Source organism: Pteronotus mesoamericanus, unplaced genomic scaffold (genome assembly GCF_021234165.1).
Source record: "Pteronotus mesoamericanus isolate MK-2021 breed Mesoamerican mustached bat unplaced genomic scaffold, CSHL_Meso_final scaffold_85, whole genome shotgun sequence".
Lineage (NCBI taxonomy): Eukaryota > Metazoa > Chordata > Mammalia > Chiroptera > Mormoopidae > Pteronotus > Pteronotus mesoamericanus.
The window spans coordinates 70,467,233-70,492,613 of record NW_026555329.1 but is presented as its reverse complement, the minus strand read 5'-3'; the positions used below and the strand labels follow the sequence as shown (position 1 = coordinate 70,492,613).

General features: G+C 47.9%; 2 protein-coding genes across 7 annotated transcripts; one reads left to right on the top strand and one right to left on the bottom strand.

The window, feature by feature from the left end:
- The first annotated feature begins 4,440 nt into the window (after nucleotides 1-4,440).
- Nucleotides 4,441-9,049, top strand: CYREN (cell cycle regulator of NHEJ). 6 transcript variants are annotated; one of them, XM_054564467.1, is made up of 5 exons: nucleotides 4,441-4,726; nucleotides 5,100-5,187; nucleotides 5,960-6,230; nucleotides 7,351-7,426; nucleotides 8,348-9,049. In XM_054564467.1, exons 3-5 carry the CDS (start codon nucleotides 6,085-6,087, stop codon nucleotides 8,594-8,596), a joined length of 471 nt encoding a protein of 156 aa, XP_054420442.1. In that variant the 5' UTR covers nucleotides 4,441-4,726; nucleotides 5,100-5,187; nucleotides 5,960-6,084; the 3' UTR covers nucleotides 8,597-9,049. The 6 variants fall into 6 exon arrangements, with proteins under 6 accessions (XP_054420442.1, XP_054420439.1, XP_054420443.1 ...); XM_054564464.1 differs by having other exon boundaries at nucleotides 4,441-4,811; XM_054564468.1 differs by lacking the exon at nucleotides 5,100-5,187.
- Nucleotides 9,050-9,624: 575 nt separating this feature from the next.
- Nucleotides 9,625-21,278, bottom strand: TMEM140 (transmembrane protein 140). The gene is made up of 2 exons (XM_054564462.1): nucleotides 20,767-21,278; nucleotides 9,625-10,613 (listed from the first exon to the last, which is right to left on the bottom strand). The coding sequence occupies exon 2, from the start codon at nucleotides 10,574-10,576 to the stop codon at nucleotides 10,013-10,015; it is 564 nt and encodes a 187-aa protein (XP_054420437.1). The 5' UTR covers nucleotides 10,577-10,613; nucleotides 20,767-21,278; the 3' UTR covers nucleotides 9,625-10,012.
- Nucleotides 21,279-25,381: the final 4,103 nt, after the last annotated feature.

The following is a 25,381-nucleotide window of genomic DNA, read 5'->3' as shown; positions in this document are numbered from 1 at the left end:
CAGAGGCACCACACAGGTGGAGGGGAGAGTCCTGGCTCCGGAGTCAGACGGGTCTCCAAACTTTGGATCAAGCTCCCCTATTGTCTCTTGTATACGGAGAGTAATTATTCTATCATCAGCTGATTTGTTGTAAATCACATTTCAAAGGGCTCTCTTGATAATTTCACATTTTGGGGATAGACTGTCCATTTTGATCATTCTTTTGCCTCAAAATGCCGTAGGAAAAGGTTCACCCGTGACTGCTGGTGCTTGGGTTTTGAGTCGTCCGCGACCTGGGGGGTTTCTTTGCTGGGCCCTTTTACGCTGCTTTAAGCTGCGAGTGTGACTTTAATTAATGCTAGATGCTAACTCCATGTGTAATGTGCAGTGCTCAGCATTTGGCTGAAAGGAAACCAGCGAGGACACCTGAGCAGCTTTGTGAAGCTACTCTGTTTACAGAGGGAAAAATCTTGACTGCCAATTTGGATAGTAAATATTAGTAAAACACCTACTTTCTTTACTTCAAGATAAATGTAGACAGTGGCTTGCATTTCTCTTCCTGCACTCTAGGGGACTCGCCCTACACCGCTTCCTCTCTCTAATTTCTGATTTGGGGAGGGGCCCAGGAATCCAGACTTTAACAAAGACCAACCAGCAAAATTCAAATGGAGCAACATTTGGGAACAGTTTAAAGAAAACATATTCTGTTAAATAAAAAGTTTTCATGACATGTTAAAGAACGGTATGGCAAACCTTATTCAAGGGGGGCTACTAGAGTGGGGTTTTTGTAGTGGGAGAGAAATCAGGCTCAACTCCTAATGCAATAAAGTGAGGATTTATAGCTAAGGAGCAGGTTGGGAATCAGGGGGTGGCATATTAATAAGAGGAAACCTCAGGGGAAAGGGAGGATTCTGGCTAAACCGACCTAACAGAATTCTTGCCAAGGCAACCTGGGTAATCAGACATCACCTGGGGGTGGGAGGCAGGTAGTGAATGACGAACCCCATCACATTTTAGGGTGATAAGAGAATTGAGATGGTGGAGGAGTGAGTGGAAGTCACACTGACCTCCTCCCAGGACCAACCCGGAATTACAACTAAATTGTGGAGAAATCACCTGGAACAAACAACCGAACAATAGCGAGAGAGGAGCTTTACAACCTCGGAGACAGAAGAATAAGCTTTAGTGCAACCTCATTGGTAAGGAGTGCGGCAGAGACTGAAGAAGGCAGGCGGGGCACCCACGGGCAGCAGCGCCAGAAGGATACTGAAAGGGCCCGTTGGATCCCCCTGAGAAGAGTGGGGTCTAAACCAAAAGCGGAGCTCTCCAGCCTACAGCACCAGTGCCCAGAAAGTATGCAGATTTGAAAAATGGCAGGGTTCTCTGCCAGAGACGGGCGGCTGGAGACACAAAGAGCTATTTAAAGGGCCAATGCATACATTTTTATTTGCAACCACTTACCCTGGTCTCTGGCAAAGGCAGGCATAAAGTGGGCTAGAGAGACTGGGGAAGGAGGCTTTGTGGGGAGAACTGAGAGAGTAGCCGGCGGGATCTCAGGGCTGACTCATCTCCCATGTGGCAGCATCCATCTTGCTCAGGCAGAGACCACTCCCCCCAAGCGGCAGCAGCGTCAGAGGACCCAATAGCCCCGCCCTCAGGTGGGATTCCACCCCGCCCTCAGGTGGGATTCCAAGCCGCCTGCTGAGTGCAGAGTGACTATATTAACAGCTGAAGGAGACAGCCACAGAGAGCAGATTCCTGGAAGTCTTGAACAGAATGCCCAAGGTCAGACAGGGACAACATCTGACATTATCAGAGGCAGATCCAGAAAGTAAAAACAGTGGTCTCCTACCATAGAAGTTCACACCACAAAGTCAGGAAATCAAGACAGATCAATTTAAGAAGCAGAAGCAAAAAAGAAGAGTCTCACAGATAATGGGAAGACAAAGTAATACCCCCCCAGTCAAAAGGAAAAAAGGAATCCCCACAAAGAGAACTAAATGAAATAGAGGCAAGTAAACTATCGGATACTGAGTTCCAAGCAACAGTTCTAAGGAAGCTCAATGAGCTCAGTGAGCTCAGAGAGAATTACCAAAAACTACAGGGAAACTATGAGGAACTTACTGCAAACGATATCAGCATGAAAAATGAATAGAAGCCATCAATAAGAGATAAGAGGAAATGAAGAATACAATTTCTGAATTGAAGAACACAGTAGAAGGAATCAAAAGCAGGCTGGATGAAGCAGAGGATCGGATCAACGAGCTGGAGGACAAGATAGAAAAAAGCTCCCAGAAAGAGCAAGAAAATGAAAAAAGACTCAAAAAGCACGAAGAGGCATTTAGGGAAATGCAGGACAGACTGAAATGTAATAATATCCATATAATAGGAATACCAGAAGGAGAAGAGGACGAGGAAGGGATAGAGAACCTCTTTGAACAAGTCATGATGGAAAACTTCCCTAATTGGAGGAGAGAAAAAGTCACACAAATCCAGGAAGCACAGAGGGTCCCATTCAAGAGGAACCCAATGAGGCCCAATCCAAGATGCATCATCATGAAAATGGCAAATATCAAACACAAACAGAGAATCCTAAAGGCAGCAAGGGAGGAAGAGGTAGTAACATATAAGGGAGCCCCGATACGGCTAGCAGCTGACTTCTCAACAGAAACATTGCAAGCCAGAAAGGAGTGGCAAGAAATATTCCAAGTCATGAACAGCAAAGGCCTACAACCAAGACTGCTCTAGTCAGCAAGGCTCTCATTGAAAATGGAAGGAGAAATAGTTTCCCAGACAAAAAAAGGCTAAAAAATACACCTCCACCAAACCAGCACTGCAAAATATGTTAAAGGGACTGCTTTAAGATGAAGAAAAAGAGTCTATGAATACTCAGTTCCTTTCACAGTTGTCAATACTTGATATTGCCAATATTTTTTCGTATGTATTAATCTGATAGTGACAATGATGTGTTATTTCAATTGTTCCTTTATTATTTGTTGAAACTAAACCTGTTTTTGTATACTTCTTGCCTATTCCTATTACTTAAAAAAAGCTTTAAATGACTTTTTGGTATTCTTTATCCATCTATTGATTAAAGGTTTGTAGAATTTTTTTTCCCTAAAAAATAAAAACAAACTATTAACTTCTTTTTAGGTGTGTGGCAAATACTTTTCCATTCTTTTGCTTGTCCTTTAATTTTTTTTATATGTATACAGTCCTAAATGTTTAATATAGTCATATTGTCAATATTTTACTTTATACGTTTTGGGTTTGAATATTTTACTTTAGGGTAGGAAAAATATTAGTTTGTATTTTCTCCTAAAACTCCTTATATTCTACATATTGATTTTTAACTCACCTGAGTATTTCTTGTATAATGTGTGAAATAGGGCTCTATATTTGTTTTATTTCAAATAATAGTGGTCCATGCACCTTATTTGTTGAATAAGCCTTATTTTCCCCATGGATTTGAAATATCAATTTAATCACATATTACATTGTTAGACAGTATATATTTTAGTTTCCAGAATGCTCATTATTTTCATTGACATACTTGATTATTTCTGTATTGGTGTCATGTTGTTTTAATTGCTGAGACTTTATAATGGTTTTAAATTTTTTAATATTTTATAATTGACTTTGACATTTAAAAAATAAACAAAATCAATCTGCATTTAAGAAAGAAAGAAAGAAAGATGGAACTCCTACCTTTTGCGACAACATGGGTAGAACTGGAGAACATTATGCTAAGAAAAATAAGCCAGTTGGTGAAAGACAAATACCATATGATCTCACCTATCAGTGGAATCTGTTCAGCAAAATAAACTAATGAACAAAATAAACCACAGGCATGGAAACATGGAGCAGACTGAAAGTGACCAGAGGGGACGGGGAAGGAGGACAATGGTGGAAAGAAGGGGAAAGGTCTAGACAAAGAACATGTATGAATGACCCATGGGCATGGACAACAGAGTGGGAATTGACTGTGGGAGCGGGGGGGTAGGGGGAATGGGTGGAGGGAGGTAAAGGGGGAAAAATTGAGACAACTGTGATAGAATAAACATGATGTAAAAACCTTAAAAAATAAAATAAGAATAAAAATAAAGTGTAATTAATATTTAAAAAACAGATTTTAGGGTGATAAGACGTCGAGGGCAGGGGACTCCGGCTAAACCAACTTAGCAAGATTCTTGCTAAAATTGGACGATGCGGAGATGAACACGGAAGTCCAAACGTCAGGGCCAGCGGAGAAAGTTTATAGTTTAGTCAAAGGGAGACTGTCAGGACCCAGGACAGCGGGGGTCTGCTTTAGGCTTCCGCCCGCCGGGAGGCTGCGACACCGCGAGATGCCTGCAGGGGGCGCTCCCGGCCCGCCGCGCGAGCAGGCAGCCGGGAGCCGGAAGTGCGGAAACCACATGGGAGACCCGGACGCGCCGGAAGCCAAGAAGGGGGCGCAAATCCGGGAGACAGGGCCCCGCGTCGAAGAGCGCGCCGTCCAGGCCTGGGCTCGTCCTGACCACTGGCGGAGGCCCCGTCTTGTCCAGATCTCTGGGGCCGCGGCGGGGGGCTTCTCGCGGGTAGGAGTAAGCGAATGGGCGGCTCCCGTCGCTAGCGAGGCCCCGCGTGGATGTCCCCGCGTTTACCGTCCTCCCAGCCTCTCCGCCCTGCACGTTGGCTCTCTTCTGGTCGCTGCCAGGACGACACAGTGTCCCCGAGGGCAGAGCAGCCTCGGAGTCGGGAGTGCTGGGTACATCGCTTGCTCGCTGCCCGAATTTTCCCTGCTCGCTCAGCGCGGCGTCTGTGCTTCCGGGGTTTGGAGTCTGCAAGAGCTGGTAACGAGTCCTGGCTGCAGTTTCCAACTTTTTTGTGACCTTGTGGAAATTTCCCTGTCTCAGTTTCCCGCCTGTAAAATGGGCTAAGTAGTCTGTGCCTCGTGGTCGAATAAATGTGCTCATCCACCGCTGCGCTGTGCCTGTGCCTGTGCCTGGCGCCTGCCGTGCCCATAGCCGTGGGGGTAACTTTGATCAAGCCTGAATTTTGACAGAAATGAGTCCCGGGGTCAAAGGGCTGCCCTCTTGGGGGCAGGTTAGGGTGATGGCCGGCTTATTTTTTTTCTTAAGTTGTCAACAACCATTCTCCATGAGCAATAAATGATCAAGTCGTGATCCAGAGAGGAGCCTTTATTTTTGGCGGACTACCCTTTACTAGGTAAACCTGTGCTCCCGCGAGACCCTCCCTAGGGGAGTAGGCGCTGCTGTCCGAGCTGGAGCTGACTGCCGGAGGGGCGGGGGGAAGGTAGAGACCTGCGCCCTTTGAGTCACAGGGTGGGGCGCAGGGGCTGAGGTGGGATCAGGTGGCGTAGGCAGAAGACTGGGCAAGTGAGAGGAGAGACTACCCGGGCCCTGCTGGATTCCGCATCCGGAAGCGAGGCACAGTTGTCCCTGATCCTTAGTGCTGGTTAAAAAGTGACCAGTCAAAAATCTTTGGATTCAGGGAAGGGATGTTGGCCAATGAAACCTTACTGCGAATCAAAAGGCCTCAGGTTTCTTGTAAGCACACTAAGGTAGAGGAAATGAGAAGTCTGGAGAGAGAGATCATTGAGAGAGATTTTAGGGGTAGGATAGGGCACAGTGAGCATGTGGGGTGGCGAGGAGAAGTGGGGATCGCCTCCTTCCTTTCTCCTGGGAGGGTGTTCACCCCTCTCCCATGTTTGCTGGCTCGGTGCAGAGGCTACCGGAGGCATTTCTGTTGGGCCCGCCCGTGCGGGCCCAGGGCTCTGCGGCAGGTCAGAGGGCTGCTTCGCCCCAGCCCATCAGCCTGCCCACTACCACACCTCCCTGGCTGCCCTGTGCACGGCCTGAGTCTCCCGGACCCTGCCTACCAACTGGTCACCTGTGGCCTGCCCTGGCCCGTAGCTGTGGCCGATGACTGGAAGTACTCCAGCATATTAGAATTCACAGGACTTGCTTCTTCTTTGTAGGAATGAAAACGTGACTCCCAGGACAAACAGACCTACAATTCCTGGTGTGATGAGGATGTGGGAATTGCTGTCCTGAATTAGAAAAGCAAGTCAGTGAGTGTGGGCCCTGGCCCTGTTCATCAGCGATGAGAGAGATGGAAGCCTTAAATTCTGGGGATAAAAAGAGGGTCCTTCCCACCTGGATGACAGCCCAGGCGCCGGAGAAGAGAATGAGGCTGGTGAAGACCCCAAAGAGGAGCAGAATGGCCGCGGTGCCAGCGGCTGCAGCCAGGTGGGCAGACCTCCGTCAGGAGGAGGGGGCGGGGCTTGGTGACATCACAGTTGCTGGGGCTGGGTCCTCCAATGATGGCAGAGCAGTGAGGTGGGTGGGCGTTCCCATCCACGTCCTTCGGCTCTTAGGAGGCTCACAGGCTGCAAGTGGGAGGCTGAGCGAGCGCTCCTGCGCACAGGCACCTCTGGTTCTTGGTGATTCTCCGCTGTCAGGTCCTGCAGCTCCCAGACAGTAGCTCCCATTCCCGGGGTCACACACATCAACCAAGCTGTCAAATACCAGTTGTCTAAAATGCCACTCTCTTCATTTGCAACGATAATTAAGACCAGTGGGCAAGATGAGAGGGCCGGGTTGTCCAGCCTCCCCGTGTGCAGGCCTCCTGGGGCAGGAGCCCAGGCCACCAGGCCGGCGTGAGGTCGGAGGCTGGGGGGCGGGCCAGCCGAACGATGGCTACTGTGGGGTATTCGGGCTTGCCAGCAAGGGGACGTCCCTGAACTCCCGTGATGGGGCACCGGCTGCTCAGTGCAGCTCCTCTGGCTCTTTTTTCTCTAAGGTTCCTTTAAAAAAAAAATTTTTTTTTTAAATTCTCACCTGAGGATGTGTTTATTGATTTGAGAGAGAAAAACATCGACTGGTTGCCTCCTGTACAAGCCCCAGCTGGGAATTGAACCCACGACCCTTAAGTGTACGGGATGACTCTCCAACCAACTGAGCCACCTGACCAGGGCCCTGAGTGGACCAGCCCCCCTCCTGCTTGTCACAGCCCTTCGGTGCTATGTGTGTGCCTTCAGCGGGGTGTCAGGCTGTCTTCGCCTGATGGTCCTTTTATCTGCTCACAGCTAGTGTATGTGTGTCGCTTTCCCTCTCAGGAGTGGCTGTCATGCCCTATTTCCAGATCCCTGGGGCACTTGGCAAAGGGTGGGAAACACCCCTGCTGCCTCCATGACCCCTCTATGCTAGGCTCTGGTCACAAGGAGGGAAGTCACACTGGTGCCCTGAGGAAGCGGCCGCTCTCATCCCTGGCGAGAAGCCCCAGGGGTGTGGCTCTCTTGCTCTCCTTCGTCCTCATGAGACCTGAGAGCCACCTGTCCCCATCTGTAGCCTCATGCCTTCCTTTCAGACTTCCCGTGGGGAAGACTGTGTACTGCATGAATGAAGCCGAACTCGTCGACGTTGCTCTCGGGGTCCTGATTGAGGTAAAGCCATCTGTGTGTGTTCTCATCGGACCGCAAACACTTTATGGGCTGAAACTGGACTCAGCCCTTGGTTACTGTCACTAGAGCAGAGGCTCTGCCTTCTCGGGCAGCCTTGGGGGGGCCCTCTCACCTGTCCGCCCTTCTTGCACCTGCCCTCACAAATCTCTCTTGGCCACCCTCTGCCCCCTGGGATGTGAGTGAGCCGCCCCTGGGGCCAGATGCCTGGGGAGGGGCGGGTGGGTGAGGGAGAGCAGCCTTCTGTGTGGGGGTGGCTCTTTGTGCTGGGTAAATGCAGTGGGGACAGGAAGCCTTTAACTGCTGCTGTTCTCTGAAGGATCTCCGTGGGGCAAGATGACTTCCAGCTACTGCACTGCTCAGCAGAGCAGCGCTGGGTGCGGCCTCTTGGCTTCTGAAGGGAACACTAACCGCACCACCTTGGGCAGTACTGTATCGTTGACCAGGTGTTTTAACATATTACTATCTCATTTAACCCTTGCAATAACCTGGTGATACTATTATTCAGATACTATTATTCCCATTTTACAGATGAAGACATTGAGGTTCAGGGACTTTCCCTTAGTTGCATGGCCCATAAGTGACAGAGCTTAGGCCCACACTCAAGTTTTGTGTCCTGGGCTCCTTCCATTGAACCCTGCCCTCCCAGACAAGTTTTTTCTATTTATTTTTCTTTTCTAGCCAGGCCCCGCCCCCTCCTCTTCGGAGTTGGCCTTGGTTTTTTCAAGAGCTGGGAAGGAGCCATGGCGAAGGAGCCGTGGCGCAGAGGGCAGCAGTTGGGGGAAGGGAGGGGGAGCAGCCTCTGATTTCGGAGAAGTGCCTAACCTGGTCACGTGCTGGCCCCTGGTCGGGATTTACACAACTGACCAGCACGGCGGGGAAATAAATTATGTGTCTTGCCTTCAGAGCCGAAAACAGGAAAAGGTCCCGGAGCAGTCGCCTCTGGCAGGCACTGATAAGCCAGAGCTGTCCCCCACCTGCTCAGAGTTGCCCAGCTCCGGGAGCGCGAGCGAGGACGAGGACAATGGAAGAGGTGCCCTTCCCCCAGGCCTCAGCCCTTCTCAGGGGCCTCCAGGCTCGGGCTCTGCCTGCCACAGAAGCGCCGAGGAAGAGGAGGATGTGTTCAAGTACGTCAGAGAGATATTCTTCAGCTAAAGGATGGCTTCCCAGGACTGTGTGTCCGGAACTGCTAAAGGAAGCTGGGCTTTCTCCCTGAGGGCTGCTCCCAGCTCCACACCCTTGGGCTGCGGGGATCGACCTTGGAGCAGGGAAGCAGGGCCTTGGGAAGGAGCTGCCATTAGTATTCCTCTCTGCACCGCGTCCTCTCCCAGCTCGGGGGTCTGCAGTCCCACTTGTCTGTTGCACTCAGTGACCAGATGGCAGGGAAAATGAGGTGGTGGTGGTCAAACCTCCTGGCATTAAAGAATCAAGTTAATAATTTTCAAACAAAATAAAGGATGGCTGCTAAGTACACTGGAATCCTTCAGTTTGGTCAGCACTGTCTCTCCCTGGGAGGAAGCCTGGTTTAAAAATAGTTTCCCTCCCAAGGCAACCCGTGCATCCTTGAGCCCTCCCCTGTCGGCCCTGAGACAGGCCTCCTCCCCTGAGCTGCCCCCTTCCTTCTACTTGGCGGCCTTGGCCTTGACCCCTGGGCACTCTTAAAACTGGGACAGAACCCCAAAGGAGGTGCTAAGGACAAGAGATCGTGGCAGAGGCTATATTGTCTTGTATTCAGCGCAGCTTATGACAGGCATAGAATGCGGCAACCGACAGCTGCACAGGTTTCCAACATACAGGTGCTGAAAAATATACAAAATTCCTGAGGCGCAAGTTGTACTTGGGCCTGTTCCAAGTCTGGGCTGAGCAGTGAAGGGACGCAGCATCTGTGGAACCGTTCAGTCCTGTTCGGCTTCCTCCCTGCCCAGGATCTGGCAGGTTCTGCACCCGACCTCCCAGGTCCCACGTTAGGAGTGACTTGCCAGCTGACTCTCCTGCACTGCCTGGCTTCAGGTCCAGGGAAACTGCAAGCCACGTGTGCTGTCTTCGGTGACTCCCTCAGATCTCTCCCGCGCCTTTGGGAGTGGTGTCATGGGGTGGGGGAGGGGAGAGCTTGCCAACCAGGGCCCCAAGGACCCTGAGGTGCTCTCTCCGTGTTCCCCATTTGTTGTCATAAACCTTCCGTTTGGCCTTCAGCAGATTGTCCTGGAAATCTGGCCCTGTGACAGCAACCGCGCTCACCTCGCCATCCTGAGAATCCAGTAAGAATGGCTTGCTTGAATCTGTTAATTAAAGCAGGAATCCTTGTCCCAGTGAGCTACGTGGTGTTGGTAGTCCTGAAGGACAGACAGCCCAGCCCTAGGAAGCCGCAGGTGTGGCTGCCCTGTTTGCCCCAGCCTCCTTGGCACCGGGTGCCCCTCCTCGCTGGGTTCTGTCTGCTAGAGTTTGAGGTCAGCATTAGCTATGAGACAGCATGGCTGAGAAAACGTACCAACCCACGAGTCCTCTGGCACCTTCTCTGAGCATCGTTCAGACAGAGCCTTTGCAATCAATCATGTGAGCCTTTGGGCAGGACTAGCAGCTCTCAAGTTTGCTTAGCGCGGTGTACTTTGCTCCCCTCTGAGGGAACACAACTGTGGCCATAAGCGAGACGATGAGTAAGGCGAGGGCAAGGCACAGAGCTAGAAACCCAGGCCCCAGGAGGGACAGGCTGACCCACTTCCAGACGTAGATGAGGAAGAGGGTCAGGCCGCTGAACAGCATCAGGGAGGCCGCCAACAGGAAGTACACTACCAGGTGCCTCGCTCCCTCGTTGCCATGGCAGCAGGCCAGCAGGAGAGGCAGGGGGATGGAGAAGGTGAGGGCCAGGGCCCCGTACACACCGAACCTGGCCAGGGCCAGGCCAACCAGAGGCACGCCCAGGGTCTCCAGCTCAGGGAACTGGTAGCACTGCAGGGAGCCTGCCTCATCGCTCCACAGGCAGAAGTTGTAGAAACCGATTCTCTCGCTGGGCAAGTCAATGAGGTTGCCGGCCTCCCAGAGGAGAGCGTAGGACAGCAGGCAGATGGCTGTGACCACGAGGATCACGGTGCCGAGGAGCAGCAGCCGGTCGCCCCGCCATGGCCTTGCGATGGTCATCTTCCCTTGCCCTCAGCAGGATCACCCCCCTGGGGACCTGAGGGAAAGTCACACTAGTGAGTGTCCGGCTCCCCTGCTCTCCCTCCCACTCTCTTCACAAGCTCACGCTCTGCCTTCCGGAATTCCATAAAAACCTGTGGCAAACGCCCCCCTTCTCTCCCACTCCCCCACCCCTCAGAAAGCGGGGGCAACCCATCGCCAGAGCCCAGTCATCAGCCGCCTCTCTGGGCTGAGTTCAGGAGGACGGGCTCCCAGCTTTGAGAACCTCAGCCGTGCAGCGTGGACATCGTAAGCCATTACACTGTTATTGGACAGATTGTTTCCATTTTTCACCATTATAATTGGTAGTCAAGGAAAGTACTAGATATGTAATAGTGCAATTACTGAGTTAAGAGGAGAAATGTTAATACTTTTTAGTGACTTTATTGCATATTGCCAAATTGATCTCCAGAAAACTTGCTACCCGTAGTATATGGTATATATCTTCCTCACCATTTTTGAAGAACTGTCTCGCTACCTTTTTAATCAGAAGGACTCCTCCCAATTGGCATTTAAAACAATAGTCTGTGCCACCACGGAACCAAATAGCCATTTATATGCTGAAGTGCCTAGGAACCCAGGGCTGGGGCTGGAATGCAGAGGCGCGTCCTGCCAGTCCCCCAACCAGGCATGCCGGGTGGTGTCCATTGGTGGCCCTGGGGAGAGGCCCTGCCCCCTTTTCTCTCCCAGGGTTGACCGGGTCTGTCTGAGCACATCCTGTCTGTGAGAAAAGAAAGGCACCAAGTGGAAAAAAGAAACTGTGAGGCAACAGGGTGCGGGAAGGTGGAGGAGAGGATAGTGCCTTAGTCCGTTCCCACGGCTGCCGTAGCAGGGTACCATCGCCTGGGCACCTTGCGAAACCCAGACATTTAGCCCTGGCAGCGTGGCTCAGCCGGAGCCTGGTTCCGTGCACCGGAGGCTGAGGGTTTGACCCCTGACCAGGGCACGGCAGGGGCGGGGTACCTACAGAAGGCAATGACCAGCGTGATTCTCTCTCCACCCCCCAACCCTGCCCGTTCCTCTCTCAGGGGACTATTAAAAAAAGCAAAAAAGCAAAAAACAGAAATGTATCCCTCACAGTTCTGGAGGCTGGATGTCCAAGATCAAGGTGCCAGCAGATTCAGTGTCTGGTGCTGCCTACCTCCACGTTTAGAGAGGACACCTCTCTGTGTCCTCACACTGTCAAAGAGCAAGGGAGCTCTCTGAAGCCTTCTTATAGGAGCACAGTCCCATCCCCCAGGGCTCCACCCTCATGACCTAATCGTGTCCCAAAAGGCCCCACCTCCTCATACCATCACACTGGGGGTCAGGCTCCAACGTACGAATTTGGGCCAGAGCCGAGGAGACAGATACTCAGTTTCTGGCAGGTGGCTCCATTTAAGGGCCCAAGTGAACGCAAATAACGAGAGGCCAGATTTATCGGTTACTCCTTTGGGGCCCAGGATGTTGCCTGGGGTGAGACAGGTGCCCATTAGGACAGAAACATAAACCTGTGCACAGAGTGAAGGCTTGAATCCGTGCTGCCAGTCCCTGACGCCGGGCTCTGGCCATGCAATCTCCCTCTGGGGAGCTCGGAGCTGGGAGCACAAGGGGTTCTCTTGGCAGAGGCCCGGGGATCTGCCCCTGCAAGCACTTGCCCTCTGAGTCTTTGGAGGCCTGAGTTAGGACAAACCCGAGGGTCTGGAGGCCCAGTTGAAAGTGGTTGGGAGATTCCTGGAGCGAGGGTGCACGCTAAAGAAAGGTTTGTCAGAAATGAAAGTGGTGTCTTTAATCCTCAGTTCATTAAACTGGTATAATGAGAAGTTTTAACCAGTTCAGTCTTGGGTAGGGGAAAAATTCCCAACAGGGACATGCTTTGCATATGCAACAAATGTTTGTATCAGCCTCTATCTGCGTTTTTCGTGGAGCTGGGTATTTCAGGATGGGAAATAGATTTCTAGGACCCCTATTAATTGTGTTGTAGGAAATAAGGTTTGATTTGCCTCTGTTGTGCAGAAATGAACAGGTTGGGAGTTGCCTTTACATAAATGCTTCTTATTCTCCTATACCAAGCCTGTATATTTGGGTTCAAAAAAAAAGTCATGATTAAGCATTTTTTACTTGAAAACAGTGCTCGGTTGGAAAAGATTCATGAGACTTCTCCGGACATTGCATCAGCCGCCTTCCACGCAGGGAAGGCCTTTGTTTCTAACTTCCTTTTTTTCTCTCTACTGACCTTTTGGAGGTGTTCAATAGATTGAAACAAAATAAAAGAGAGGCTAACAAGCCCCCGATCAGGCCTGTGAAGAGGCGATACAGTCCCTGGTTTCTTTTATTCTTCTTTTTGCCTGTGTATGCCAGAATAGTTCAGTCCCAACTCTTGTGCCTGGGGCACTACGCCATCTGGAGTGATTTAGGACGTGACCTCGAAGTTCTCCAGGAAGGCCCTGCTCCCTTCGGTCCTCCCCTCTTGCTTTGCTTAGTCCAGCTTCTGCTTGGGCTGCCCCCGTCCCCCCTCTGGCCACCTCCTAAAGTCCTACCCTATTTTCTGTCTCTTTAAATCCTTCTCATTTCCCCCCAGCTTCCCTGGACCACCTCAGCCCACACTCTGGTTGAGCCGAAAACCACAACAGACTAGTGATTTTCCCACTAGCCATGATGTCTCCAAGGAACGATTTTCATCTGATCTGCTTTCCATTTTCTCCCAGGCACAGTGGCTGATACACAGGAGGAACTCGTGCTTTATTGTTTTGGGGGTCTTTTTGGAATGAACGAAATTGCCATGAACAATAGTATCCTTTAGTTATTTTACGTACATGTCTTAACAAGACACCTTGAGGTGAGAGGCTGTGTTTTCTGTGTCATGCACAGTCCACAGGCTGCTGGGATGGCTCGCGCACACTTCCCGTTGGGAATATGGACAGACTTCAGGAACTTGTGGACCGAGAGAGTGGAGGCTCGTCCTAGGTTCTTTTTCTAAACATTCCATAGTGACAGTCAATAGACGTTTGGTTGGCAGCCCTCCCCTCTGCTGTCCTAAGATGTCCTGAGAGCCGACCCTGCGTTTTCTTTGAGGTTGGGGTGGCTTTTAACAATCGTAATAATCACGTTCTCACCACAATGAGCCTTTTACTTCCCTTTAATGATAAGCCTGTGCTTCCTTCAGAGGCTGCTGAGTTATCGTTGCCATTTTTAGTTGAATTTTTTCTGTTTATAATGAAGTAAATACATGCTGATGGTAGATAAATAGAAACATAATGGAGAAAACACTAAATATCATCTGTAACTTCAGGGCATAGAGATAACCACTTTTAACAACACATTTCCTTCTCTAGTGTTGTTTCAGATAGTTACTGTATATGTTTATGTCTCACTTTGTAATCATCTTTACAGCATAAGTATTTCCCTATGTCACCAGAAATGTTTTCTAAATGATACTTTAATGTCTGCATGTAGCTGTTTCATAGTTTGTAGTCTTATATGTTATGTTTTAGGACATTACTTCACAATATTACAAATAACGCTCTGGTACATACATTCGTGAATCAGTTTACCCTTTGCGAACGAAAAAGGGGCCCTGCAGCGAACCTGATGAGCTCAGGGGACCACGGGGCAGGCCTGACAAGCTAAGTGACTCAGAGCGACCACGCAGGACCGCCTGACCGTGAATTCCTGACTGGGTTATGGCGTATAGTCACGTCCCGGGTCTGCAGCGCAAAGGTCACTCTTTCCCTTAGGTGAGCCCCGCCCACTGTTCTTACGCAGCTAGGATAACATGCCTTAGAAATGTCAGAGTGATTTTCTTTTCCGGACCCCCTGAGGGCACAACCGGGGGCACCAGAGCGCGGGCCGCAGAGCCCTCATTGTCATCTTCTCCATGGACCACCTCTAGGTGCTATAAGTGTTATTAGCTGTCCTGCACCCGAGGTAAAAGACATATGCATTTCTCTGTTTTGTCTTTTACATAATCCTACAGGCTTCCCTACTTTGCCTCCTCCTGCTCCCTCATTCGACCACCCATGGATTTCATGTCACCCTCCTGTGCGATCTTCTTTTCTGGCACATGTCCTCACTCTGGCTCAAATACACTCATCAAAATTCTCTCCAAATTTGAACATTTCTTATATGGACACCTCCCACCCGCAGTCTGAGAAAATGCTGATCTCCTCCCACCCTCCCCGATGCTGGCCATTCTCAAGTCTTTCCACCTTTGGTAGTGACAAATGACACGGCATTATCAGCATTTCAGTAAAGCTCAATGTTTTTCCAGTGTTTCTTGACCATAAGTTTTTCCCTTTTGAAGGGCTATCAGCTCCTCTGTGTGTTCTTTGATTATAGGCTCGAGTTTCAGTTTTCCTTTCTCAGTCTGTACGACCCCCTTTATGAAGAAAGGCTGCAGCCTTTAGCTGTCCTCGTTGTCGCGACAAAGCAGGACCCATTTGCTGCACGAGGGTTTGTGGACCAAGACACAAACTTAGATTCCAAATCAGAGTGTTCAAGCTTGACTGTTGTTTCTTGAGAGTCCCAGTTCAGGAAGCAGAAGGAAAATATTCTCAGACTATTCATTTCAGGCAGTAATTATATACAAAACTATATAATTTTGTTGGCCTCAGATGTTATACACTTTGTAAATATCACAGAACAGAAGCTTGAAAGAAAGATGTAGGTAGGTTATGGGTCGTTATCAGTTACAAATTCATCTCCTGGCTTTTCTTGTCACTAATGATGTAAGAAAGCTGTATGGGACCACAGAGGGAAAAACTTTCTTCGAGAATTCTCTTTGATCAGTGGAAGACGTTGAAGAAGAAATCTACTTTGATTGAGGGCTGACAGGTAGTTGAAAACAGACCTCAGTATCTCTGGAACATGTACTCTGTGCTCAGCCTAGTGCTAAGCACTTGGTGGGTATTAACTTTTTCAGTTCTCTCAACAACCTTATGGGAACAGATTTGTTATTATCATCTCCATTTTCCAGAGGGGAAAACTGAAGCTTAGTGAGGGTCAGTAACTTCCCCAAGTCCTCACAGCCCATGGATTGTGAAGTCAGGCAGGCTCGTCGTAATCAGTGTAAGAACCTGCCTCTATCTGAGCATGTGCCTCCTGAGGCCTGTGCGCCCATTATTGTCGTTATCATTGGACACTGTGGAGTCATGGTTCTGGGCGTAGGCTTTGCAGCTGTGTGTCCTGGGTTCAAATCCCAACTCTACCACTTACAAGCTGTGTGACCTTAGTTACATAACATCCCTGTGTTTGGTGTTCTCATATGTAAAATGGGTATAATAATACAACTTATTTGGGTAGATGTTCTACCATAATTAAATTAAATGAGGTAATTTAAATACAGCACGTTGCACATTACCTAGTAAGGGCTATTTGAATTATTCTCATGGAGAGGAAAGTGAAGCTCAGACAAGCGAAGCCCAGGGTCACACAGCTGGTTGGTGATGAAACGTCAGCAGGGCAAACTGGTGCTGGAGTTCTTCAACAGAGCTTCACTGGAGGACCTGAAGCCCTGGAATCTGATCTCACCAATGTCTGGTGACCAGGACCCTGTCACATAGGGATATGGTGGTTAAGAGCATGAACCTTAGCCCTGGCCAGTGTGGCTCAGTTGGTCGAAGCATCACCCTTACACTGAAAGGTTTTGGGTTTGACTCTCGGGCAAAGCACACACCGAGGTTGTGGGTTTGATCCCCGTTGGGAGGCAACCAGTTGATGTTTCTATCTCACATTGATGTTTCTCTCTCTCTCTTGCCCGCACCCTTCCTCTCTCTCTAAAGTCAATTAAAAAAAATAAAAACGGAAAAAAGAGCATGAATCTTAAGAGTTTGACCACCTGGGTTCCCATGGCTGTTCTGTTCCTCCCTAGTCATGTGACCTTGGCCATGTCACGTAGTGTCCCGTCCCTGGATCCTCTCTTGTAATGCCATTGTGTGACAGAAGACGGTCCATTTTAGCCACGTAAACAGACCGGCACCTGGAGCTGCTCCAATGATGCCGAGGAGGCTGTGCTGTGGTTCCAGGGGAGGAAAGGGGACTGATGGAGGGGTGAGGGTCAGGGAGTGTCACACGAGCAGAGAGGAAAGCAAAGCCCAGGCAGAGAATAGGAACAGAATAAGCCAGAAAAATAGAACCTGCCAGGATGGAGTGCCAGGGGGAAGGCTGGCTTGTCAGAGGGGGCCACCAGCCCTGACTCAGACCTCTCTGGCTGAACACATTCAGGAGCAGTGTGTTCATGGTTTGCTTGTGGCTCTGACCAAAATAAAAAGGGAAGAAGAAAGACAAATGTGTGCTATTTCCTTTGGTAGAAACATGAGCCCAGTTTCCCTTTTCTCAAAACTGAGGCACAGCGGAGTTTCCCAAATGTGTCGGGGTGACAGCGGCGTGACTGCATGGCCAGGCCTTCCATCAGTTCTTTATGAAACGCTGTGACGTTTGGACTGACTTAGTTCTTCCATGGAAATAAAACTGCTTGACCAGCAGCAATACAGCACCATGAGACTGCAGTATAGAGCCAGCAGCAGGAGCCCCCTATCACCACATCCAACAAGCTGCTGGAATAGGCTGCTCCAATGATTTCATTAATAGTAGACTTGCTCTTTGTTCACTTGTTTGCTATTTATTAGCTGTTGGCTGGCAGATGATCCAGCTAGGAACAAAGGTCAAAAAAAATTTTAGAGGAGGAAAAAAATCCTTAAAAAATGAGACAGTGCCTGTACCATGGAAGCCATCCTGCTTGTTTTTATTGGTGGGACTCCACAGTCAGGTTTCGGGGCGGCTAAGAGTCACAGGGCTCAGGGTTGACAAACAGCCCTGGAAACTGGGGACTGCCCCTGGCTGTGAGCTTGCTTCTTCTTTCCTCCCTGAGACCTCGACCTTAAGTTTTGCAAAAGGTATTTGGACAATTGGCTGGAAGAGAAGCTAAGAGTTCCATGAACGTCACCTCCATCCCCACACAAGAGGATGTGGTTCTTGTGAGCTTCTGATGCATGTGAAATGGCTTCTAAACAAATGCAAAATGACTCAAAGAGAGCAAATCACAGACAAATCAGTAGCAGGTACTAAGCGTCCCCCTCCACTCCTTCACACCAGCATTTGGGAACCTCAGAAATTAACTTTCCCCGGTCACACCTCGGACTGGCTTTCCGGCGGGCAGGACGGCTGTTCCTTCTCATTTTCTGCGGTGCCAGGACTTCGCTTGTCAGCACCCTGCCTCCATCAAGGGGCCAAAAGGTATCTGTCCTCACAGAAGCACTGGGACCCTGGGGGTCACCTCCCAAAGTCCTCTGAGGTCTGGGTTTGGACTGATAAAGTTAATCCATCTATGGGGACCCACAAAACAGAGACTGCCCCAGTGGCCTGGCCACGTCACAAACCTACACCTACGCCAGCCTGCACGCACAGGGAACCTGTCACGGAAACCTGACAGGCACCCAAACCACAGTCCTCCTGCTCAGCTTTAGTTCGCAGACCTGACCCTGGAAGCAGGTCCTCTGGCCTTATGAGCACATCCCCTGCCTCTCAGCCATTCCTGCCTGTGTCCCTGCTGCCTCTTCCATAAAACTCGCTCTTGCCCGCAGTCCCTCCGGAAGAGGCTCCACTGTTTGTGAGGCGCTGGCCTCCCCGAGTTCATGGATTGTTTCCCCTGGAATAAAGGGATGACCAAACTGGTTCCTAAACTGCTGTAGTTTCATCATGTGACAGGGCTGAGGAAAGCTGAGGCAGCGGGAGCCCAGGGGGACAAGCTCTGCCAAAGCCCAGTTGCTAATGAGAACATACTATCCATGTATCTGGAGACTAAGCTCCCCAAAACATTTGTTCTATTTATTAATTCACTTTAAGATGTATCATTTGGAGGCCAAGGGCAGGCTAGAGTCACTGAAGAGATTGCAGACTTCAGCTCCCAGGTAGATTTCTAAAAAAACTGGAGGGGAAATTGGGCCAAATAAAACAGAATGTTAGGGGTACTGGACAGACCGCTAGAGAGAGCAAATGTCTCAAAAAGCCACACATATGAAGTTAACACATGACAAAGATGACATTATAATTTAGTGGAAGAACAGGTTTCTGTTTAAATTTAAATTTAAATATTTTTTATTATCACTGGAGCAATTAGTCACCTGAAAACAAAACTATTCTAGGTCCTCATCTCATCTCACTCACTCCATGTACCAAAATAAATTGCACATGGATCCAAGAGTAAAATGTAATGAGCAGACCCCCCCAAAAAAAAAAATCTACCACCGGGTAAATATTTGATTTATGAGTGAGAAAGAACACTCTGAGATTAAAAGCAAATTGAAACCACAAAAAAAAAAAAAAATTGTATGGATTTAACAACTTAAAATATACATTTCTATACAACAAAACTACATAAATAAAATTAAAAGTCAATGAGCATGAAAAATATCTACAACAAATATGAAATGATGAATATACCTATTATATAAAATGTTCATGCAAACAGATAAAAGAGACATTTGCCCCCATCAAAGCAGACAAGGAATATGAAGAGCTATTTCACAAAAGGAAGAATGCAAAATAGCAGTTAACTGTGAAAAATTGTTTTTCCTTCTCTCTCGTCTCCGCCAAATGTGGGGGGTTTCCCCTCACCAGGCAATTTTCTGGATGTCCCATAAATTAAGCTAATTCTGATGCTACCCACCTGGAGATAGCATCAGACCCCACAAGTGAAGGGCTCAGTTCCACAAGGACCGTCCTCTACCTCAGATGCTACACCCAAGTCCAGATTGTCACCTGTATTTCTGACTGACCAGCTGTAATTTGAAGGTTCCCATCACTCCCTCCTTGGGTGTCATTTGTTTGCTGAGCGGCTCACAGAACTCCATAAAAGAGCTTGCTTACTAGATCACTGGTTTATTAGAAAAGGATACAACTCAGGAGCAGCCCGTGGAAGACAGCATAGGGCAAAGTACGGGGCGAAAAGGGAATACAGCCACGCCCTACCCCGCATCCCACCTTCCCAGCACCTCCCTGCGTTCACCAGCCCAGAAGCTCTCGAAGGCTGTACTTCAGGGATTTTAATGAAGGTTTCATTATGTAGGCAAGTTTGATTAGATCATTGACCATTAGTGATTGGCTCAATCTCCAGCTGCTCACCTGCCTGGAGGTCGGAGGTGGGGCTGAAAGTTCCAACCCTCTGCTCCCAAGCTTGTTTTCCCCGTCAACCTTAGGGACTTTCCAGAAGCCACTTTGTGATCTAAAAGGGCTTGCTATAAATAAGTTAGACAACTTTATCTGCATTATCACTTGGGAAATTCCAGAGATTTTTAGGAACTCTGTACCAGAAATGGGGACAAAGAACAAATATGTATTTATTAGAAATCACTGTACCCCATTAACTAACATTAAAAAGTCTATACCTTAGGCAATGTAACCAAAGATATGCCAGAGAAAATAACCTATGAGCCTCATCAAAACGGCAGATAATGGATGTGAAAATTCTTACAAACTCTCTGAAAAGCAATTTGGCAATCTGCAGTAAAGATCCTAAAAACAGTCACATCTTTTGGCCAAGTCTTTTTATCTTAAGGCAGCAATCAGAAATGCAATCAGTGATTCCTATACAGGAATGTTCATTGCAGTATTACTTTGACAAAAAATGCAAAGCACCCGGAATGCCCACCATCAGAATTACATTAAGACATATCAAGATGATGAAACTCGATGTAGCCTTTAGAAAACCCAGGTCTAAGGAAAGTCAGAAATGTTAATGCTAACCTTGGTCTCTCTGGATCATGGCATTATGAGCAATTGTTCTCTTTTTGCATTAAAAATATTCCCACAATTATGTGTTATATTTCTGAAAAAGTGAAGTGATAAAATAAACACAAACAACCTTAGTAATGAGATCAAGCAGGGAATAAGCTGGGAAGAATTCTTTGCCTGTTTGCCTAGTTCTGATGAACAATCCACCTCACAAGCCGTGGGGGTTTTTGCAGGCTTTTTGCAAGCCTGTTGCCAGGTTGATGCCGGAGGGAGGGGAAGAGAGCAGAGAGTGGGGTAGATCAAACAGTAGGAGGAAGGTCACAGACGCTGACCACCAATAATTGTCCCATGCCCGCTGCTGGAATGTGAAAGGACTCTAAAGAAAACACACTGCTCTCAGAGAGTAGCTGGCGTCTGGGTGAGAGGGCATGCAGGCTACTTACCAAAAGAAGACGCAGAACCCACAGAAACACTCATAAAAAGGAGGAGCAGGAGCTCAGGTTCGGCTGGTTGTTCTTTCTTGCTGCTGTCAGGCTCCAGAAACACGTCGGTGGACTTCTGCATGTACACTACCTACCAAGTAAACAGCTCTTTAACAAGCAACACTTGCTGAGGTCACGATCAGCTGATTTCACTTTTGTTTCTTAACTTTCATATTTGGCGTGACTTCTCAGAAAGAGGGCTAATAAACAACGCCGTCATACACTTCTACCTCAAGAGGAGCCAGCCAACCAATTGAAAGACTGGGCAAGTATATTGGACATAGGACAAAACAAGTCCAGGAAAGACTCTGGCCAAGAGGCTCTCAAACCTCCCAGTGATTTAAACTCTAAGATACACTCAACCCGGAATCACATTCAGTAGGGATCTTCAAGTTTACTTGGTCCAGGCTCCAGGACCCACCCATGTTGTCCCCTACTTTTCAGGAATCAGCTTTGGAGGGTGGCTCAGCTTCTCTGGACACAGCATTCTCAGGGAGGTGTTTAAGCTCATACTGGTGTAGCTGGAACATCTCTAACTTCAAAATAAGAGCATAACACGGCTTTTATTTTTGTAATCAGGGGGCTCCTAGCCAGAGTTTAAAATTGCTTATTTTGCTCACATGACCAGTTGGGAATTCCGAACTGGGGTTAAGCTTGTTAAGTTTCTAGACAGCCACAGAGTAATTGCTCAATCCTTCCGGTTTTCTCTACCCCTCCAAATGAGTTTTTGGATCTGCTACATATTTTGCCCCATTTGCAGGTCTTTTAAACTCAAACCCTAGAAATAGGTGAGGTGACCAAATACAAAAGAATAGAGGCCTTAGCGTCAGGAGGCTCTGCTAGAGATTAGCAAATTATTTAACCTCTGCGAGCATTCGTTTCTTGGTCTGCAAAGTGAAAGTAAAACTACCCTGCATGGCTGTTGTGGAAACAGGAGATGATGAGCAGGCAGACTGTAGTACTAGACACATAGTAAAGGCAGCCGTTACAGTTAAAAGCAAAATTCTTAAATATCTAGTTTAGCCTCCTTAATAATGTCTTCAAGGCAGAGACAAAATGAACATTTGGGTACTAATATAAACTAGTTACTCTGAGAACAGAATACTGGTGAATGAAGAGACGCAATGCTGAAGAGATAGAAATATATATCTTAAAAATGTATTCAAAGTTATAAGGCAAGAGTCAAGTATTTTTCAAAATTATGAAAAACAGCCATCTCACACTCTGCCTTCCTTCTTCCCCTGATGCAAGCACTTTGCCAGTTTTAACTGATTCTTTAGGTATTTACCTCAGTTCTCTAAATAGCATGCTTCTATTAGTACTTGATTTTTCAAAAGTTTCAGGTATAATCTATTGACTCTCAGCTACAGAAGATGAAGATTTAGCTTTCTTTTTCTTCACTCCATGTTCCATGAGAGTAGGTTCTATCTCCCCCCTCCTTCCAAACTGGTTATAATTTTTTGTAAATCAATACTCAGTGTCTACAATATTGTAACCATGTAAACACAGGAGCTGAGCCATGTAAAAAAATTTACGATTCCTTTTTTTCTTTCTTGTATAACATTTTGTCTGCTTTGGAGATAATTGCCTTAATTTTTTTTTGTTTGTTTGTTTGCTTTTTCAATGTACTTAACACTAGTCCCACCCTCAATTCTTCGTCGACCCCCCCGAGAAATTTGTATGTGTAGTTTCTGACCTCTTCCTGAGAGAGGCCGCTCCAGCCTGGGCCCAGGGCCTTGCCACCTGACACACAACTGTCATCCTGGAATCTCGTTTCATCGCTGCCGTCCTAGGGTGCCCTTTGTTTCTGTCCTGTGTGGGACCTCCTATTTCCAGCATCAAGGGCTTTTATTTATTCTTTTTTCCCCCTACCTTTAAACATAATGTATCAAAGGTAGACAGAGTATAGAATTTTAGTTTAAAAATAATTTACCTTTGTAATTTTGAAAGCCTTGTTCCATCCCACCTAGCTTTCATGTTATTGTTGAGACGTCGAAAGCCATTTTGCTTTATAGCTTCCAAAATGGTTTCCTTGCCTATTTTCATCCTTGCACCTTTGTCTTAAAAAACAAAAATAATTGTCATTTCAGTGGGCTTTAGAGAAGGAACCAAATTAAATGTGTGATCAGCTTGCCATTTTAACTGGAAATTTAAAAAAAAAATTTTTTTTAACCCTAGGTGGGCTATTTCTGTCTCTTTTACTGGCTCCCCCTGGCAACAAGTCAGGCCTATGGTTAGGCTGGTTGCTCTTACCAAACGGATTAGCCTCCTCTTAATTGCTTACCACCAAAGTCTCCATTGCTTCTGACCACACCCTTAGCTTGAAACTTTCCCACACTGCATTCCAAACAAATCTGCTTCCCTCGGGGGAGATCTTCAGGGCTCCCTGTTTCTAAGGCAGCCTCTCCTCCTGCTCAACCCCTCCGAGCCCCTCCCCTGCTGTGGAGCTGAGGGTGGAGAAGGTGACTCCCTTCTTCTAGAGTGAATAACACCTCTGCTTTCTGAGCATGGAGGTGAGTGGGGTGGCCGCCTCGGGTCTCTTCAGCTTGCCTCTCTCTCTGTGGAACCTCCACCCTCTGAATAAGCTCAGGCAAAGTCCAGGGCTCTAGTTTTCTTGGTGGTTTAAAGTAATGATTCTGGGAAGAGTCTTTGTCTCCTGGGTGGGTGGAGGGAGGGAGGCTCTGACTTCTGGGCTGTACTCGCCCGGAATGGAGGTAGGGACCTGAGGAATGCTAGCAGCCTGTCCCTCCAGGGGAGATACCGTAGCCCTTAGCCCTTGACAGGGGAAGCGCAGTGTGACCCTGTGTTCTTGGCCACATGCTATGGACGCACTGCTCTTACTGAGGTTTAGTAGGCTTTCTTCAATAAATGTCTCTTCATTCATTGTATGTCCTTAGGACAATTTCCAGAGTTTTATTTTATTTTATTTTTTTTTTTGTCTTTTTTCTTCTCTTTCCCTTTTTTTAACCAGTGCTGAGAGTAGTGCAAGGAGCACCCGGCTGCTGGCCGGGAGCGGGATCTCTGTGCCTTGCCTGTTTTTTACAGGGAAAGTTTTACTGAACAAACAGGTCTTTACATGGCAAGCAGTATCATATACAAATATAAAATGAGAACAAGTGGTTGTAAATTTTGTCTCTTAAATTAATCTATGAATTTTTAATTTACTGATAGGTTCAACTGGGGATGTCTTCGTTGTTGTTGTTTAGGTTTTTTGTTTTCTTAAAACTAATAAAACCAGTAAACGTTTATTGAGGTAAATATTAAGTTACTTTTATGGAGTCCTAATAATAAATACATTGAAAGAGACTTTGTCTCAGATATCTCCACCTGGTTTTGTAGAATGGCAATGGTGGTTTAAAGTAATCGCAACGACACCGTACCCATGTTGTCTAATTCTAGGCTGCCCGATGAAATGGAAATAATGTATCACAATTAGATGAAAACCCTCTATATTGAAAAACACTCTTAGGGATTAAAATTCTATCAGAAATTAATAAGAGCAGACAAAGAATACAATTAAGTAATAGCAGTTAAACGAAATAGAGGTAAATCTAAATTACTTTTAAAGGGAGAAGAAACAGATGTCCTATGTATCCAGGGTTTTCCACTGGAAATCCCAGCTGAACCTGCCCTGGGAACGCCCCTCCTGGCTGTGGCTAAGGGGGGCAGGTACATTTACGGCCTGCAGCAGGGTTTCAGCCCGAGCTTTGAGGGGCCTCCTCCACCATCGACAGCCTGTTTCATCCCTGTGTGTTACTTTTCAAGCATCTTTCCCCCTGGTCCTTCAGTTCCCACGCTCTATCCCCCATCTCCTTGGGGAAGCAGGTAGATGAGTGTTTTCATCCAAACCATCCATTGTTTATTATTCCTCACTAAAGTTGTTCCAGATTTCTTTTTTTTCTGAGATGCCTTTGGCTCTAGTTGGGATCAGAAGGATTTTGATCCACCTTTGATGTCTGTCCTTGAAATGAGCCATTATGGCCTCTATGACCGGTGACTTGAGGGCGTCCCTGAAATAACAATATTCTTCAACCAGAGCAGAAAAGCCTTTGCCTCGCTCTTTATTCCTCCTTACAGCATGTTGGTTTCTTAAAAAAAGATCACAGCAACAGAAACAGAAGGGAAACCCAAAAGGCTTTGTCTCCAGGAGTCAGATAACATCGCGAGAGCGCGGCTGGAGAACTGGCTGGACAGACATTTCTGTGGCAGCTGAAGGCCCTCCGCAGCTTCAAGGGCACTGAAGCTCGGACCCTGGTTGTTAGTTTCTGGGGGACCAGACCACAGCTCCCTGCTTGGAACCCCACACACTGCTGTACTTCTAAAATACACTCGTGCCTGGCGACCAGGCCAGACCACTCCTGGGACAGGGCAAGCAGGGCCTGGCTGAATAAGACATTCCGCCCTTTGGTCTGTTCACGGCTTGCACACATAGAAAGTGATCTAAGTGATATTGTTTGTGCCCTGGGGTGACATGAAAGGCTGACTGTAGCCAGGGGAGACTAGCCCGCCAGCTCTGGCTACCTCAGGCCCCGCCTGACACGACATAAAACATTCACTGCAGGTGAGTGTGTGAGGG

Bases quoted from the DNA above. Each gene is read 5' to 3' on its own strand.
- CYREN (XM_054564468.1), top strand. From the start codon at position 6,085: ATGAGAGAGATGGAAGCCTTAAATTCTGGGGATAAAAAGAGGGTCCTT. The intron at 6,231-7,350 runs GTGGGCAGACCT...CCTTCCTTTCAG, and splicing joins GTGCCAGCGGCTGCAGCCAG to ACTTCCCGTGGGGAAGACTG. The intron at 7,427-8,347 runs GTAAAGCCATCT...TCTTGCCTTCAG, and splicing joins CTCTCGGGGTCCTGATTGAG to AGCCGAAAACAGGAAAAGGT.
- TMEM140 (XM_054564462.1), bottom strand. From the start codon at position 10,576: ATGACCATCGCAAGGCCATGGCGGGGCGACCGGCTGCTGCTCCTCGGC.